General features: G+C 43.5%; 1 protein-coding gene across 1 annotated transcript; it reads right to left on the reverse strand.

The window, feature by feature from the left end:
• Positions 1–941: 941 nt before the first annotated feature.
• LOC311122605 (uncharacterized protein) lies at positions 942–15071 on the reverse strand (the record flags this gene model as incomplete). The annotated part of the gene is made up of 11 exons (XM_084196946.1): positions 942–1732; positions 1997–2048; positions 6760–6801; positions 10748–11092; positions 11317–11369; positions 11690–11788; positions 12599–12638; positions 12726–12805; positions 13914–14222; positions 14351–14674; positions 15029–15071. 11 exons carry the CDS (start codon positions 15069–15071, stop codon positions 942–944), a joined length of 2178 nt encoding a protein of 725 aa, XP_084053072.1.
• Between the last annotated feature and the right edge of the window lie 492 nt (positions 15072–15563).

Here is a 15563-nt window from a genome sequence, read left to right on the forward strand (position 1 = left end):
CGCCAGGACAGCGGAGTCACTCACCACCTTCCGGAGACATTTGAAACCCCACCTCTTTAAGGAATACCTGGGATAGGATAAAGCAATCCTTCTACCCCCCCCCCCCCCACACACACACACAGCGGAGTCGCTCACCACCTTCCGGAGACATTTGAAACCCCACCTCTTTAAGGAATACCTGGGATAGGATAAAGTAATCCTTCTACCCCCCCCCCCCCCCCCCCCCCCCCCAAAAAAAAAAAATTGTAAAGTGGTTATCCCACTGGCTATAGGGTGAATGCATCAATTTGTGAGTCGCTCTGGACTAGAGCGTCTGCTAAATGACGTAAATGTGCCCTTGAGCAAGGCACTTAACCCTAATTGCTCCTGTAAGTCGCTCTGGATAAGAGCGTCTGCTAAATGACTAAAATGTAATGTAAATGTAAATGTTTTCATACTGCCCCCCCATGGGAATCGAGCCCACAACCCTGGCGTTGCAAACGCCATACTCTACCAACTGAGCTACACGGGACATTTGGGAACCCCACTTGGGAGCCATGCCCACCCATTTGGAAGACAGGCCAACACACCGGGGAGTCAGGTCCAGCCAATCAGAATACGTTTTGGAGAGAAATAAGCTTTTTGTGTGTATGGAAAATGTCTGGGAACTTCTATTTCAGCTCATGAAACATGGGACCAGCACTTTACATGTTGCATTTCTATTTTTGTTCAGTATAATTGGTGGATGGCCCCAGGTTCTGATCCATGTTGTCTTCTAGAAGCTGTCCCAGGGTCAGGCTCTGGTAGATGTTGTCTTCTAGAAGCTGTCCCAGGGTCAGGCTCTGGTAGATGTTGTCTTCTAGAAGCTGTTCCAGGGTCAGGCTCTGGTAGATGTCTTCTGGAAGCTGTCCCAGTGTAAGACTGTGATAGTGGACGGCTTGGCCAGTGACGTCCATATCTACTTACTCATCAATGGTCAACCCAACTCGGCCGCTGACTGCAGCTTCTATGTGCTGTGGATCTATGTGGGCGTAGGGTCCATACTTTACAGCAGTGTCTATGTGTTGTGGATCTATGTGGGGGTAGAGTCCAGACGTTACAGAGGTGTCTATGTGCTGTGGATCTATGTGGGCGTAGGGTCCATACTTTACAGCAGTGTCTATGTGTTGTGGATCTATGTGGGCGTAGAGTCCAGACGTTACAACAGTGTCTATGTGCTGTGGATCTATGTGGGGGTAGAGTCCAGACGTTACAGAGGTGTCTATGTGCTGTGGATCTATGTGGGCGTAGGGTCCATACTTTACAGCAGTGTCTATGTGCTGTGGATCTATGTGGGCGTAGTGTCCATACTTTACAGCAGTGTCTATGTGCTGTGGATCTATGTGGGGGTAGTGTCCAGACGTTACAGAGGTGTCTATGTGCTGTGGATCTATGTGGGGGTAGAGTCCAGACGTTACAGAGGTGTCTATGTGCTGTGGATCTATGTGGGCGTAGGGTCCATACTTTACAGCAGTGTCTATGTGTTGTGGATCTATGTGGGCGTAGAGTCCAGACGTTACAGCAGTGTCTATGCTGTCAAGATCTATGTTTGGGTTGATTCCGGCACTTGTGACAGGGTTCATGGTCACATAGTCAGAACTGAGGGTGTTCTGGTTCTGGACGACCAGCAGCAGAGAGAGGGTGAAGAAACCCAGGAACAGCAGTGCTGAGAGACACGTCACCGTGGTTAGAACCAGGAGAGTCAGCTGGGAATCTGAAGAGAGAGAGAAGAGAAACTGATGTCCACCTGGTGTATAACACACACACACACACACACACACACACACACACACACACACACACACACACATACATGCATAACTCACTGTGTTGTGTATGGTTGTTTGTCCTGTTCTGGGGAGGGCTTTCAAGGTCTGTGGTGAAAATAGCTGAAGGGAAACAGTAAAAGGTGAATTACTGCAATCTAAACACACACACATGCACACGCACACACACACACACAAACACACACACATACATTCACGTACACACAGTTTCTCAGGAAGTGAGCAATTGAAGAGGGAACAGATCTGAGAAGAGAAACCAGCACAGTTCTCTGTTAAGAGAAAAACCCCTCACCTGCTTTGATAAACAGACTCACACAGGCTCAACAATATCCCAGACCTCTATTAGACAGGGTTAGGATTAAAACACAGGCTCAACAATATCCTAGACCTCTATTAGACAGGGTTAGGATTAATACACAGGCTCAATAATATCCTAGACCTCTATTAGACAGGGTTAGGATTAAAACACAGGCTTAACAATATCCTAGACCTCTATTATACAGGGTTAGGATTGAAACACAGGCTCAACAATATCCTAGACCTCTATTAGACAGGGTTAGGATTAAAACACAGGCTTAACAATATCCTAGACCTCTATTAGACAGGGTTAGGATTAAAACACAGGCTTCACAATATCCTAGACCTCTATTAGACAGGGTTAGGATTAAAACACAGGCTCAACAATATCCTAGACCTCTATTAGACAGGGTTAGGATTAAAACACAGGCTCAACAATATCCTAGACCTCTATTAGACAGGGTTAGGATTAAAACACAGGCTCAACAATATCCTAGACCTCTATTAGACAGGGTTAGGATTAAAACACAGGCTTAACAATATCCTAGACCTCTATTAGACAGGGTTAGGATTAAAACACAGGCTTAACAATATCCTAGACCTCTATTAGACAGGGTTAGTATTTGATACATCAGAAAAGCAGAACTTAATATTTGGTACAGAAACCTTTGTTTGCAATTACAGAGATCATACGTTTCCTGTAGGTCTTGACCAGGTTTGCACACACTGCAGCAGGGATTTTGGCCCACTCCTCCATACAGACCTTCGCCAGATCCTTCAGGTTTCGGAGATGTCGCTGGGCAATACGTACTTTCAGCTCCCTCCAAAGATTTTCTATTGGGTTCATGTCTGGAGACTGGCTAGGCCACTCCAGGACCTTGAGATGCTTCTTACGGAGCCACTCCTTAGTTGCCCTGGCTGTGTGTTTCGGGTCGTTGTCATGCTGGAAGACCCAGCCATGACCCATCTTCAATGCTCTTACTGAGGGAAGGAGGTTGTTGGCCAAGATCTCGCGATACATGACCCCATCCATCCTCCCCTCAATACGGTGCAGTCATCCTGTCCCCTTTGCAGAAAAGCATCCCCAAAGAATTATGTTTCCACCTCCATGCTTCACGGTTGGGATGGTGTTCTTGGGGTTGTACTCATCCTTCTTCTTCCTCCAAACATGGCGAGTGGAGTTTAGACCAAAAAGCTATATTTTTGTCTCATCAGACCACATGACCATCTCCCATTCCTCCTCTGGATCATCCAGATGGTCATTGGCAAACTTCAGACGGGCCTGGACATGCGCTGGCTTGAGCAGGGGGACCTTGCATGCGCTGCAGGATTTTAATCCATGACGGCGTAGTGTGTTACTAATGGTTTTCTTTGAGACTGTCGTCCCAGCTCTCTTCAGGTCATTGTCCAGGTCCTGCCGTGTAGTTCTGGGCTGATCCCTCACCTTCCTCATGATCATTGATGCCCCACGAGGTGAGATCTTGCATGGAGCCCCAGACCGAGGGTGATTAACCGTCATCTTGAACTTCTTCCATTTTCTAATAATTGCGCCAACAGTTGTTGCCTTCTCACCAAGCTGCTTGCCTATTGTCCTGTAGCCCATCCCAGCCTTGTGCAGGTCTACAATTTTATCCCTGATGTCCTTACACAGCTCTCTGGTCTTGGCCATTGTGGAGAGGTTGGAGACTGTTTGATTGAGTGTGTGGACAGGTGTCTTTTATACAGATAACGAGTTCAAACAGGTGTAGTTAATACAGGTAATGAGTGGAGAACAGGAGGGCTTCTTAAAGAAAAACTAACAGGTCTGTGAAAGCCGGAATTCTTACTGGTTGGTAGGTGATCAAATACTTATGTCATGCAATAAAATGCAAATTAATTACTGAAAAATCATACAATGTGATTTTCTTGATTTTTGTTTTAGATTCCATCTCTCACAGTTGAAGTGTACCTATGATAAAAATTACATACCTCGACATGCTTTTTAAGAGGAAAACCTGCAAAATCGGCAGTGTATCAAATACTTGTTCTCCCCACTGTATATACATTCATATGAGGGTTACTCACTTGATGATTTCCTGTCCCTCCTCCATTTGTAGATCAGTAGCAGGATGAGTCCCACCACCAACACAGTCAGACTCACACACACCATGATGACCACTGGTGTACCTAGAACTATAAATACAAGGTAATAACATTCCTCTCAGACCCTTCTCCTTCCTTCAGCTACTGTCCCAGTTTCCTAACCAACTAGTCCTCCTACTGTACCAGTTTCCTAACATCCTAGTCTACCTACTGTACCAGTTTAACAACCACCTAGTCCCCAAACTGTACTAGTTTCCTAACCAACTAGTCCTCCTATAACTACTGTACCAGTTTACTAACCACCTAGTCCCCCGACTGTACCAGTTTCCTCACCACCTAGTCCTCCTACAACTACTGTACCAGTTTCCTAACCACCTAGTCCTCCTACTGTACCAGTTTCCTAACCACCTAGTCCTCCTACTGTACCAGTTTCCTAACCACCTAGTCCCCCGACTGTACCAGTTTCCTAACCACCTAGTCCCCCGACTGTACCAGTTTCCTAACCACCTAGTCTCCCACTGGACCAGTTTCCTACCACCTAGTCCCCCGACTGTACCAGTTTCCTAACCACCTAGTCCTCCTACAACTACTGTACCAGTTTCCTAACCACCTAGTCATCCTACTGTACCAGTTTCCTCACCAACTAGTCATCCTACTATACCAGTTTCCTAACCACCTAGTCCTCCTACTGTACCAGTTTCCTCACCACCTAGTCCTCCTACAACTACTGTACCAGTTTCCTCACCACCTAGTCCTCCTACTATACCAGTTTCCTAACCACCTAGTCCTCCTACAGCTTCCCCAGCTAGAATGATAAGAGTTGTAATGTGTTCCTACCTGTTCTGGGAGTTCCAGTGGTCACAAGAAGAGGAGCTAGGGAAGAGAAGACACAGGATGAAGATACTGATGTGTGTGTTTATGTGTGTGTCTGTATGCGTGTTTGTGAGAGAGAGAGAGAGAGACATAGAGAGAGCGAGAGAGAGAGAGAGAGAGAGAGAGAGAGAGAGAGAGAGAGAGAGAGAGGAGAGAGAGAGAGAGAGAGAGAGTGAGAGAGAGTGAGAGAGAGAGAGAGAGAGAGAGAGAGAGAGAGAGAGAGAGAGAGAGAGAGAGAGAGAGAGAGAGAGAGAGAGAGAGAGAGAGAGAGAGAGAGAGAGAGAGAGAGAGAAGAGAGAGAGAGAGAGAGAGAGCGAGAGAGTGAGAGAGAGAGAGAGAGACAGAGAGAGAGAGAGAGAGAGAGCTTGAGCCCACCTTCTTCAACATATATATCAACAAATTGACGAGGGCACTAGAACAGTCTGCAGCACCCGGCCTCACCCTACTAGAATCTGAAGTCAAATGTCTACTGTTTGCTGATGATCTGGTGCTTCTGTCCCCAACCAAGGAGGGCCTACAGCAGCACCTAGATATTCTGCACAGATTCTGTTAGACCTGGGCCTTGACAGTAAATCTCAGTTAGACAGAAATAATGGTGTTCCAAAAAAGGTCCACTTGCTAGGACCACAAATACAAATTCTATTTAGACACCATTGCCCTAGAACACACAAAAACCTATACCTACCTCGGCCTAAACATCAGCACCACAGGTAACTTCCACAAAGCTGTGAACGAAAAGGGCCTTCTACGCCATCAAAAGGAACAACAAATCCTGTCTAAATAAACTTAAATCAGTTGTAGAACCCATTGCCCTTTATGGTTGTGAGGTCTGGGGTCCGCTCACCAACCAAGAATTCACAAAATGGGACAAACAACACATTGAGACTCTTCATGCAGAATGTTGCAAACACATCCTCTGTGAACAACGTAAAACACCAAATAATGCATGCAAAGTAGAATTAGGACTGCAGGCTATACTAAGGTATGACGCAACTTATAAATGAGGAACCACTGTAGGCTTGCTATTGAGAAAGGATGCCATAGCCAGACCTGGCTCTCAAGAGAAGACAGGCTATGTGCACACTGCCCACAAAATTAGATGGAAACTGAACTGCACTTCCTAACCTCTTGCCAAATGTATGACCGTATTAGTGAAGTCTCCATCTCCTCTGTCATCTATAGTGTATCTCCCTCTCTCAATATAGTTCTTGCTGTCCTCAGTTTTAACCAGAATGTCACTGTTACTTAAACATATACTGATGCAGAAGTACTTGTAATTGGTTCCTGCCCATGTGAATGAGCAGACGAAAGCGACCTGTCCTCCAACAACTCCGGTCACGTCAGTGATGACTGAGTCCACAACACATAGAGCTGTCAAACAGAAACACACAGTCACTAAAGAGGAACTGGACCACATTGTCCTGAACACCATCATACTGGACCCATCAACAGAGAGGTAAGAGGACAACATACAGGCCATCATTACAAGGTAGCATAATATACTCATTATATCATCTGAACAGATCTATTGTGTAATGTAGACGGACAGAACTATAGAAACTGATACAGAAATCACCTGAGAGGAGGCAGAACTCACCTGAGAGGAGACAGAACTCACCTGAGAGGAGACAGAACTCACCTGAGAGGAGACAGAACTCACCTGAGAGGAGACAGAACTCACCTGAGAGGAGACAGAACTCACCTGAGAGGAGACAGAAATCACCTCAGAGGAGACAGAACTCACCTGAGAGGAGACAGCAAGAGACAACGAGGAGTGTCTTCATTCTGGACAGTTACTCATCAGTTACTATACTGTTAAAGTTACTTTATTATCACGGTTACTACACTGTTCAAGTTACTTTACTATACTACCAGCTAGCACAGGTCCATCAGCTACTCATTTTTCTTCTTCAAATAGCTTTATTGGCAGGATGTGCATATTGTCAAAGCATACTTTGGAACTAGAATGATCTATTACGAATATTAACATAATTTTAAAAATAACCAAGATTGTCAATGCAACTTCAGCGGGTGGGGGATGGGGGATGGGGGGGGGGGGGGGGGGGGGGGTATTGGGTTGTATTAGAAATGAAAATCCCTAACTAAATAAGGGCTCTATTCAATATGTATCCCTGAAGTGTTACAGACTGCACGTTAGAAATGTAAAGGTCATTTCTGATTGAGCCGACATATGCAGCATTTATCATGAACGCAGTCTCCACTAACACAGGAACATTACCTTTGAATATTCATCAGGCTGTAAAGCTGAACTTCCTGGATACGGATTGAATAGAGCCCTAAGTAATAAACATACAATGGACAATAGAGTTAACAATAACAACAACAATGTCATAGATGACATGTTGGTCTGTCAGATACTGTCCCTACAGAATTCACAACAGTTTCAAAGGAATAGAGACATTTCATATGTCATTATGGCTACAGAATGGAATTATCTCTGTCTCTCTCTCTTTCTCTTTCTCTCTCTCTCTCTGTCTCTGGCTGTCTCTCTCTCAATTCAATTTCAATTTCAATTTAAGGGCTTTATTGGCATGGGAAACGTGTGTTAACATTGCCAAAGCAAGGGAAGTAGATAGTAAACAAAAGTGAAATAAACAATAAATATTAACAGTAAACATTACACTCAGAAGTTTCAAAAGAATAAAGACATTTCAAATGTCATATTATGTATATATACAGTGTTGTTACAATGTGCAAATAGTTAACGTACAAATGGGAAAATAAATAAACATAAATATGGGTTGTATTTACAATGGTGTTTGTTCTTCACTGGTTGCCCTTTTCTTGTGGCAACAGGTCACAAATCTTGCAGCTGTGATGGCACACTGTGGTTTTTCACCCAGTAGATAAGGGAGTTTATCAAAATTGGGTTTGTTTTTTCGAATTCTTTGTGGATCGCTGTAATCTGAGGGAAATATGTGTCTCTAATATGGTCATACATTTGGCAGGAGGTTAGGAAGTGCAGCTCAGTTTCCACCTCATTTTGTGGGCAGTGTGCACATAGCCTGTCTTCTCTTGAGAGCCAGGTCTGCCTACGGCGGCCTTTCTCAATAGCAAGGCTATGGTCACTGAGTCTGTACATAGTCAAAGCTTTCCTTAAGTTTGGGTCAGTCACAGTGGTCAGGTATTCTGCCACTGTGTACTCTCTGTTTAGGGCCAAATAGCATTCTACTTTGCTCTGTTTTTTTGTTTGTTCTTTCCAATGTGTCAAGTAATTCTCTTTTTGTTTTCTCATGATTTGGTTGGGTCTAATTGTGTTGTTGTTGTTGTTGTTGTTGTTGTTGTCCTGGGGCTGTGTGGGGTCTGTTTGTGTTTGTGAACAGAGGCCCAGGACAAGCTTACTTAGGGGACTCTTCTCCAAGTTCATCTCTCTGTAGGTGATGGCTTTGTTATGGAAGGTTTGGGAATCGCTTCCTTTTAAGTGGTTATAGAATTTAACGGCTCTTTTCTGGATTTTGATAATTAGCGGGTATTGGCCTAATTCTGCTCTGCATGCATTATTTGGTGTTTTACGTTGTACACGGAGGATGTTTTTGCAGAATTCTGCATGCAGAGTCTCAATTTGGTGTTTGTTCTGCTGTGTGAAAATGGTTCAAACCGGCCGGAGGTTGGACTTCTGAACCACAAGAGAACTCAGCTAGCTGTGGTTGTATACCAAATAGCACCCTATTCCCTACATAGTGCACTACTTTTGACCAGGCCCCAAATGGCTCTGAGTAATATAGTGATCATAGTAACCATAGCAACGGAGGCTATGGCGTCAGCAGCAGCTCTCCACAAAACCTCAGGTAGTTGCATCACTTCCTCTAGGCCTCTGAGAGACATCTACACCATCATCACCATGACAGCCCCTTTTACCAAATAATAGAATACTATTAGATTTTAGCCACCAATGAAATCAGTAGACATGAAACCTAGCAGCACTCTACCTCTGTCCTGCACCAGGAGAGTAGTCTGAGGGAGGAGAATCTAGAGAGAGGGGGAGAATATGTGTGTCTGTTACGTCTCCTCCCGTTGCTCCCCTCTGGTGCTCTGATTCGCCGGTCTACTGAGACACCGGTCTGAGCGCACCACCTCGGCAACACCGGAATGGAAACCCAACGCACCCTAATCACCTCCAGCGCACCTGCACCTCATCATCTCATCACCACCCCTATATAGCCCTGAACTGTTCAGTGTTGTGTTGTGTGTGTGATTATTAGTGTCATGTCGGGTACTCATTCTTTGTTGTTCTCTTGCTCAGTGTTAAGTAAACCTTTACATTGTTGATTCCTGCGTCTGCGTCCTGCCTCTACAATCTAGGGAGAGGGGGAGAATGTGTGTGTCTGTGTTTGTGTTTGTACGTACACTCTTCAGACCTTGTCACACAACCTCCCTGTCTATCACCTCTACACTAGACGTGTCTCTGTATGTACATACACTCTTCAGACCATGTCACACAAGTGTTTTTGTGCCCATTGTTAGAGTAGACAGTCCAATATCTTGTCATTATAATACATGTATGTAATTTAGCCAGGAGCAATTAGGTTTAATGCCTTATTTCACCTCGTCGGTTCAGGGATTCAAACCAGCTACCTTGCAGTTACTGTCCCAATGCTATTAACTGCTGGGCTACCTGCAGCCCATAATAACTCATATTTGCTGTCAGGAGGAAGGGTCTAGAGAAGTCAGATGATTTTTATTTAGTTAAGAATGTACAATACTATATACAATTCAGAAAAAATCACATCATAAAACCCCACAATAAAAAGATAACAGATATATATTACACTTCACATTATAATAGTACAGGGTAATAATAATAATAATAATAATAATAATAATAATAATAATAATAATAATAATAATCCGAATCAGAATCATCATCATCATCATCATCATCATCATCATCATCATTATAGTAATATTAATAACAATGGTAATAATTATTATTATAATAATCATCATTATAGTAACAACAACAACAACAACAACAACAACAACAACAATAATAATAATCTATTGGGTGGGTGCGCTTTTTGCCGTTGTTATCGAGTACTGTTGGTGAATGTCGTCACTAAAACACGGCAAATGAGGAAGAATTATCAGACAGATCAAAAAAGGAATAATTGTTTCTCAGACAGCTCCATATGTCTCTGATGGTAATGGCTTTTGAAATATTTTTTAGCCTTTAGTGAGCCTCGCTGTCGGTTTTGAGCAGGGCATTTGGAAGTCGCCGCCGGCCTCCTAAATTGCAAATTAAGTGATACCTCCGCCTACACGGTCAAGAACCAGGCGTCTCATACTTTCAAGACATGCACACACTCTGTCACTGAGAGAACAGGAAGTAGCTAAGTGACTGTGTCAGTAAGGAAAAGGCTATAAGGCTGTGACCTCATATCCTCTCCCTGTCAACAACAACATTTGAAGAAGTAGGAAACAAGACCTGCTACTGTCTGGGTGTGTGGAAGAGATGGAGAAGGAGAGGAGAGGAGAGAGAGGAGAGAGAGAGAGTGCATGAGCAAAACATTTTAATTGATCAGCTAAAAAGAGAGGTCAGTGCATATAGTTAACATATGTCCCTTTTGATTGGTATACAGTGGGTGTATGGCCCTTGTGATTGGTCGCCAGTGTGTGCATGGCCCTTGTGATTGGTTGCCAGTGACTCAGGTATGTGTGGGTTTGCCAACTGTAGAGTAGATGGGAGGAGCCTCAGAGGAGCTGTGTGGATGATTGACAGTAGAGTAGGCGGGGCATTGACCTAAGTTCACAGTAGCATAGTCACATGAGGAAGTGCCCTCTTTAGTGATGGTGACTCTGGCTTCGTTGGGGCAGCTGCCCTCTTTAGTGATGGTGACTCTGGCTTCGTTGGGGCCGCTGGGGTTCTTGTGGAAGTTGATGCTGGCGTAGTGGGGAGAGTCAGAGTGGCTTGTGGGTAAGTTGGCGGTGGTGCAGATGGTGGTGGGCGCAGCGTCTGAGTCTGACTGTAGGGGGCGCTCCTTTATCTCCTCATAGTCACCGTCACCATGACAACCCTGAAGAGGAGGCAGGAGAGAAAAAGGGAGGAGGAAGAGGAGAGAATATCACAAACACACTCAATGACATCACTCAATGACATCACTCAATCACATAATATAAAACACACACTAAATGACATCACTCAACACAACACATAAAACACACACTAATTGACATCACTCAATGACATCATTCAATCACATCACTCAGTCACTAAAATGAACAAATAAAATACACTGACCCCTTCGTTGTTCCCTTTGTCTGGGCTCATTCTGTGTGTTGAAGAGACAGATCCTGTGGAACACAACACACACAGAGAGAGAGAGAGAGCGAGAGAGAGAGAGAGAGAGAGAGAGAGAGAGAGAGAGAGAGAGAGGCACTTCCCCCTATTTATCCTCTGCTTCTCAACCAGGGACAAATGATGACAGGGATATTATTTTACATTTACATTTTAGTCGATTATGCAAATGTTTTTTGTTGTTTTTGTTGTATTGAACGGAAAGATTTCGAAAAGGAGAACTTTCTCTCCTTTTATAACCCTGTGTGTGTGTGTGTGTGTGTGTGTGTGTGTGTGTGTGTGTGTGTGTGTGTGTGTGTGTGTGTGTGTTTCTCACCTGTGGCCTTGTTGTATTTCAATCTGTAGACTATGATCAGGCTGATCACCAGCAGCAACACTACCAGACTAACAGACACCATGATGACCACTGAGGTACCTGGAACACACACACACACAGACACACACACACACACACACACACACACACACACACACACACACACACACACACACACACACACACACACACACACACACACACACACACACACACACACACACACACACACACTGTTACAGAACCGATTAGACAAACCGACTGTTACACTAACCTACCCTCATATCATAACACTACATACAGACATGTCTACCACTAACCTACCCTCATATCATAACACTACATACAGACATGTCTACCACTAACCTACCCTCATATCATAACACTACATACAGACATGTCTACCACTAACCTACCCTCATATCATAACACTACATACAGACATGACTACCACTAACCTACCCTCATATCATAACACTACATACAGACATGTCTACCACTAACCTACCCTCATATCATAACACTACATACAGACATGTCTAACACTAACCTACCCTCATATCATAACACTACATACAGACATGTCTACCACTAACCTACCCCTCATATAATAACACTACATACAGACATGTCTACCACTAACCTACCCTCATATCATAACACTACATACAGACATGACTACCACTAACCTACCCTCATATCATAACACTACATACAGACATGTCTACCACTAACCTACCCTCATATAATAACACTACATACAGACATGTCTACCACTAACCTACCCTCATATCATAACACTACATACAGACATGACTACCACTAACCTACCCTCATATCATAACACTACATACAGACATGTCTACCAAAGTGAGACTCAGACATTTGAATTTGTATAATGTAATTTACCAGATCTGTTTGATGGTGATGATGGTGATGATGATGATGATGATGATGATGATGGTGATGGTGATGGTGATGGTGATGATGGTGATGGTGATGGTGACGGTGAGATGAAGGTGGTTGTGGCTGGGGCTGGAGATGCTGTAGTTGTTGTTGTTGTTGTTGTTGCTGTTGTTGTTGTTGTTGTTGTTGTTTTGGTGGTGGGTGGAGCCACTGAAAACGATTGATACAGGTGGGATTTTTTTTTTGCTAGGTGAGGAGAGGAAGCGATGGAGAGATGGAGGGAGAGATGGAGGCGAAGAGTCACATGGAGAGAGAGAGAGAGATGGAGGGAGAGAGAGAGTTACAGGCACAGAGAGAGATATGGAGGGGGGTTACTCTTGTTCCTGTTGAGGTGTGTAAAGACAGGGTGGTTACTCTTGTTCCTGTTGAGGTGTGTAAAGACAGGGTGGTTACTCTTGTTCCTGTTGAGTTGTGTAAAGACAGGGTGGTTACTCTTGTTCCTGTTGAGTTGTTAAGTTCTCCTTTAGCTCACCACATTTCTCTCTCTCTCTCTTTCTCTCTTTCTCTCTCTCTCTCTCTCTCTCTCTCTCTCTCTCTCTCTCTCTCTCTCTCTCTCTCTCTCTCTCTCTCTCTCTCTCTCTCTCAATAATATATCACATGACAACTGCAGGTTTCATGATGCCATTCAGTTTTGAAACCTGGGGTTTTATATCTTGAACTCATGACTGCTTAGTGATACTGAGACAGATATTGAAACACACAGACATTACAGAGGAAGTTACAGTGTTCTGGTCCAGTGGCTTTTCACACCATTACAAACACACAGACTCACCCAGCCTCCACTAACACACTCACTGCCTGCTGTCAACCACTGAACAACTACTACTGATAAGATGTTTAGTTCAATGCTACATTTCACTAAACTGGTTGTTGCCAATTAATAACAGCATATTTCAGAAGGTTCTAGATGTGATTGCTACTTTCAAATGACAGTATTTTAATTGTCAGACATAACATATTGTAGTTATATCTGATAAAATAGAATGCTATATATTATTTACGTGGTCATACAGTACATAGTTACTGCAGGTGTACAGCATGGGAAGCAGAGGAGGCTGGTGGACAGAGATATAGGAGGACGGGCTAACCACAACGGCTGGAATGGAATAGATGGAACGTTATCAAATACATCAAACATGTGAATGACATTAAAAAATGAATGCAATTATGATTTCAATTAAACTACTTTCTTACAAGACTGTAACGTGTGTGTTTTGGGTACACATGCTAAAGAAATAGAAGTCTTGTTTATACTCACTTATAACACGTAGCTTCACCTGTGTGATCAGCGCAATGTAACGGTCTTCTGTCCTTCTGGTTTCTACTCCACACCAGTAGATCCCAGTATCATCTTCAGTCAGGTCACTGATGGTCACTGAGTAGAATTTCTTTGTACTGTTGAAATACATTTTGTTGTTGTTGGAGTTCATGGAATTGCAGATGAAACGATCTTGCTCCTTGCAGAAATACTTGATGCTGTCCTCATGGTCCTCTGGATAGTTACAGCTGATGGTAGCTTCTCCTCCCAGATAGACCGTCTCTGTGACTGACTTCTCACAGCAGTCATCTGTCAATAGGAACACACATCACAACCTTAGTATAATACTATACACTAACTTCCTTTACTAGTGATATTGATCATGCAATAACATCGAGCTAAATTCATTTTATAAAGATAAAGTGAAAGTGACTCACCTTCCTCTACTTTCAGCTCTACCTTGGTATAACTGTCAGGTGCAATAGGTTTGTCCACTCCACACCAGTAGGTCCCTTCATCTTGTTTAGTCAGTTGTCTGATGATCACCTTGAAGTAGTTTCCTTCTGTGTTGTCATACAGAGAGAATCTACGAACGTGATGCCATTTGTTCTTCAATCCAGTTCTGATTTTATCCTTACAACTTGAACTATACTTCCCCACACAGAAATATTTCTCATGACTTCCTACTTCTATGGAATATTTACAGTAGATGATGACAGTTCCTCCATAGTATCCTGTCACTTTGAAGGAGTGCAAACAACCTTTCAATCAGACAAGAGAAAATACATTTTATATTCCTTTTGGTTTAGTGTTTTGTAATACCAATGTACTTATGGTCAGAATTCCTACACCAGTGGCATCATCACATTACCCACACACACACACTCCCACAGACACGCACACATGCACACACACACATGCACACATACACACACACACACACACACGCACACATACACACACACACGCACACATACACATACACACACACAAACACACACACGCACACATACACACACACACCGTAGTGTTTCCTTATCTGTAGTAGCAGCCTTTATAAGAAGACTAACTGGATATTATTACATTGTTATAGAGAGTTATAACAAGCGTATTACCTGTCATGAAGGAGAGGAGGATGACTATCAGCAGGATCCTCATCTTGTTGTGTTCTCTCCAGGTTGATCCAGGTGTCAATAGGTCCTGATTTAATGCTGTGTGTCCAAGTCTACAACTCTCTCTGTTCTCTCTCTACTTATAGGAACTTAAATGTCATGTACTTTATGTACTCTCTCTCTCTCTCTGCCCCTCCCTCTCTCTCACTCACTCCTTGCACTGGTACAACTATGTACTTCCCTATTTCTGTATCTCTCTCTCTCTCTCTCTCTCTCTCTCTCTCTCTCTCTCTCTCTCTCTCTCTCTCTCTCTCTCTCTCTCTCTCTCTCTCTCTCTCTCTCTCTCTCTACTAGTTCAAACCCTCCTACCACATGTTTGTTCTGACAGTCCCTCCCTCTTCCTCCTTAACCAATCATTTGTCTGTTCCTACATCACACAGACGAGAGAGGGTAAGAAAGAAAGAAAGAAAGAAAGAAAGAAAGAAAGAAAGAAAGAAAGAAAGAAAGAAAGAAAGAAAGAAAGAAAGAAAGAAAGAAA

Source organism: Coregonus lavaretus (assembly GCF_964263955.1).
Source record: "Coregonus lavaretus genome assembly, contig: HAP1_SCAFFOLD_786, whole genome shotgun sequence".
NCBI lineage: Eukaryota > Metazoa > Chordata > Actinopteri > Salmoniformes > Salmonidae > Coregonus > Coregonus lavaretus.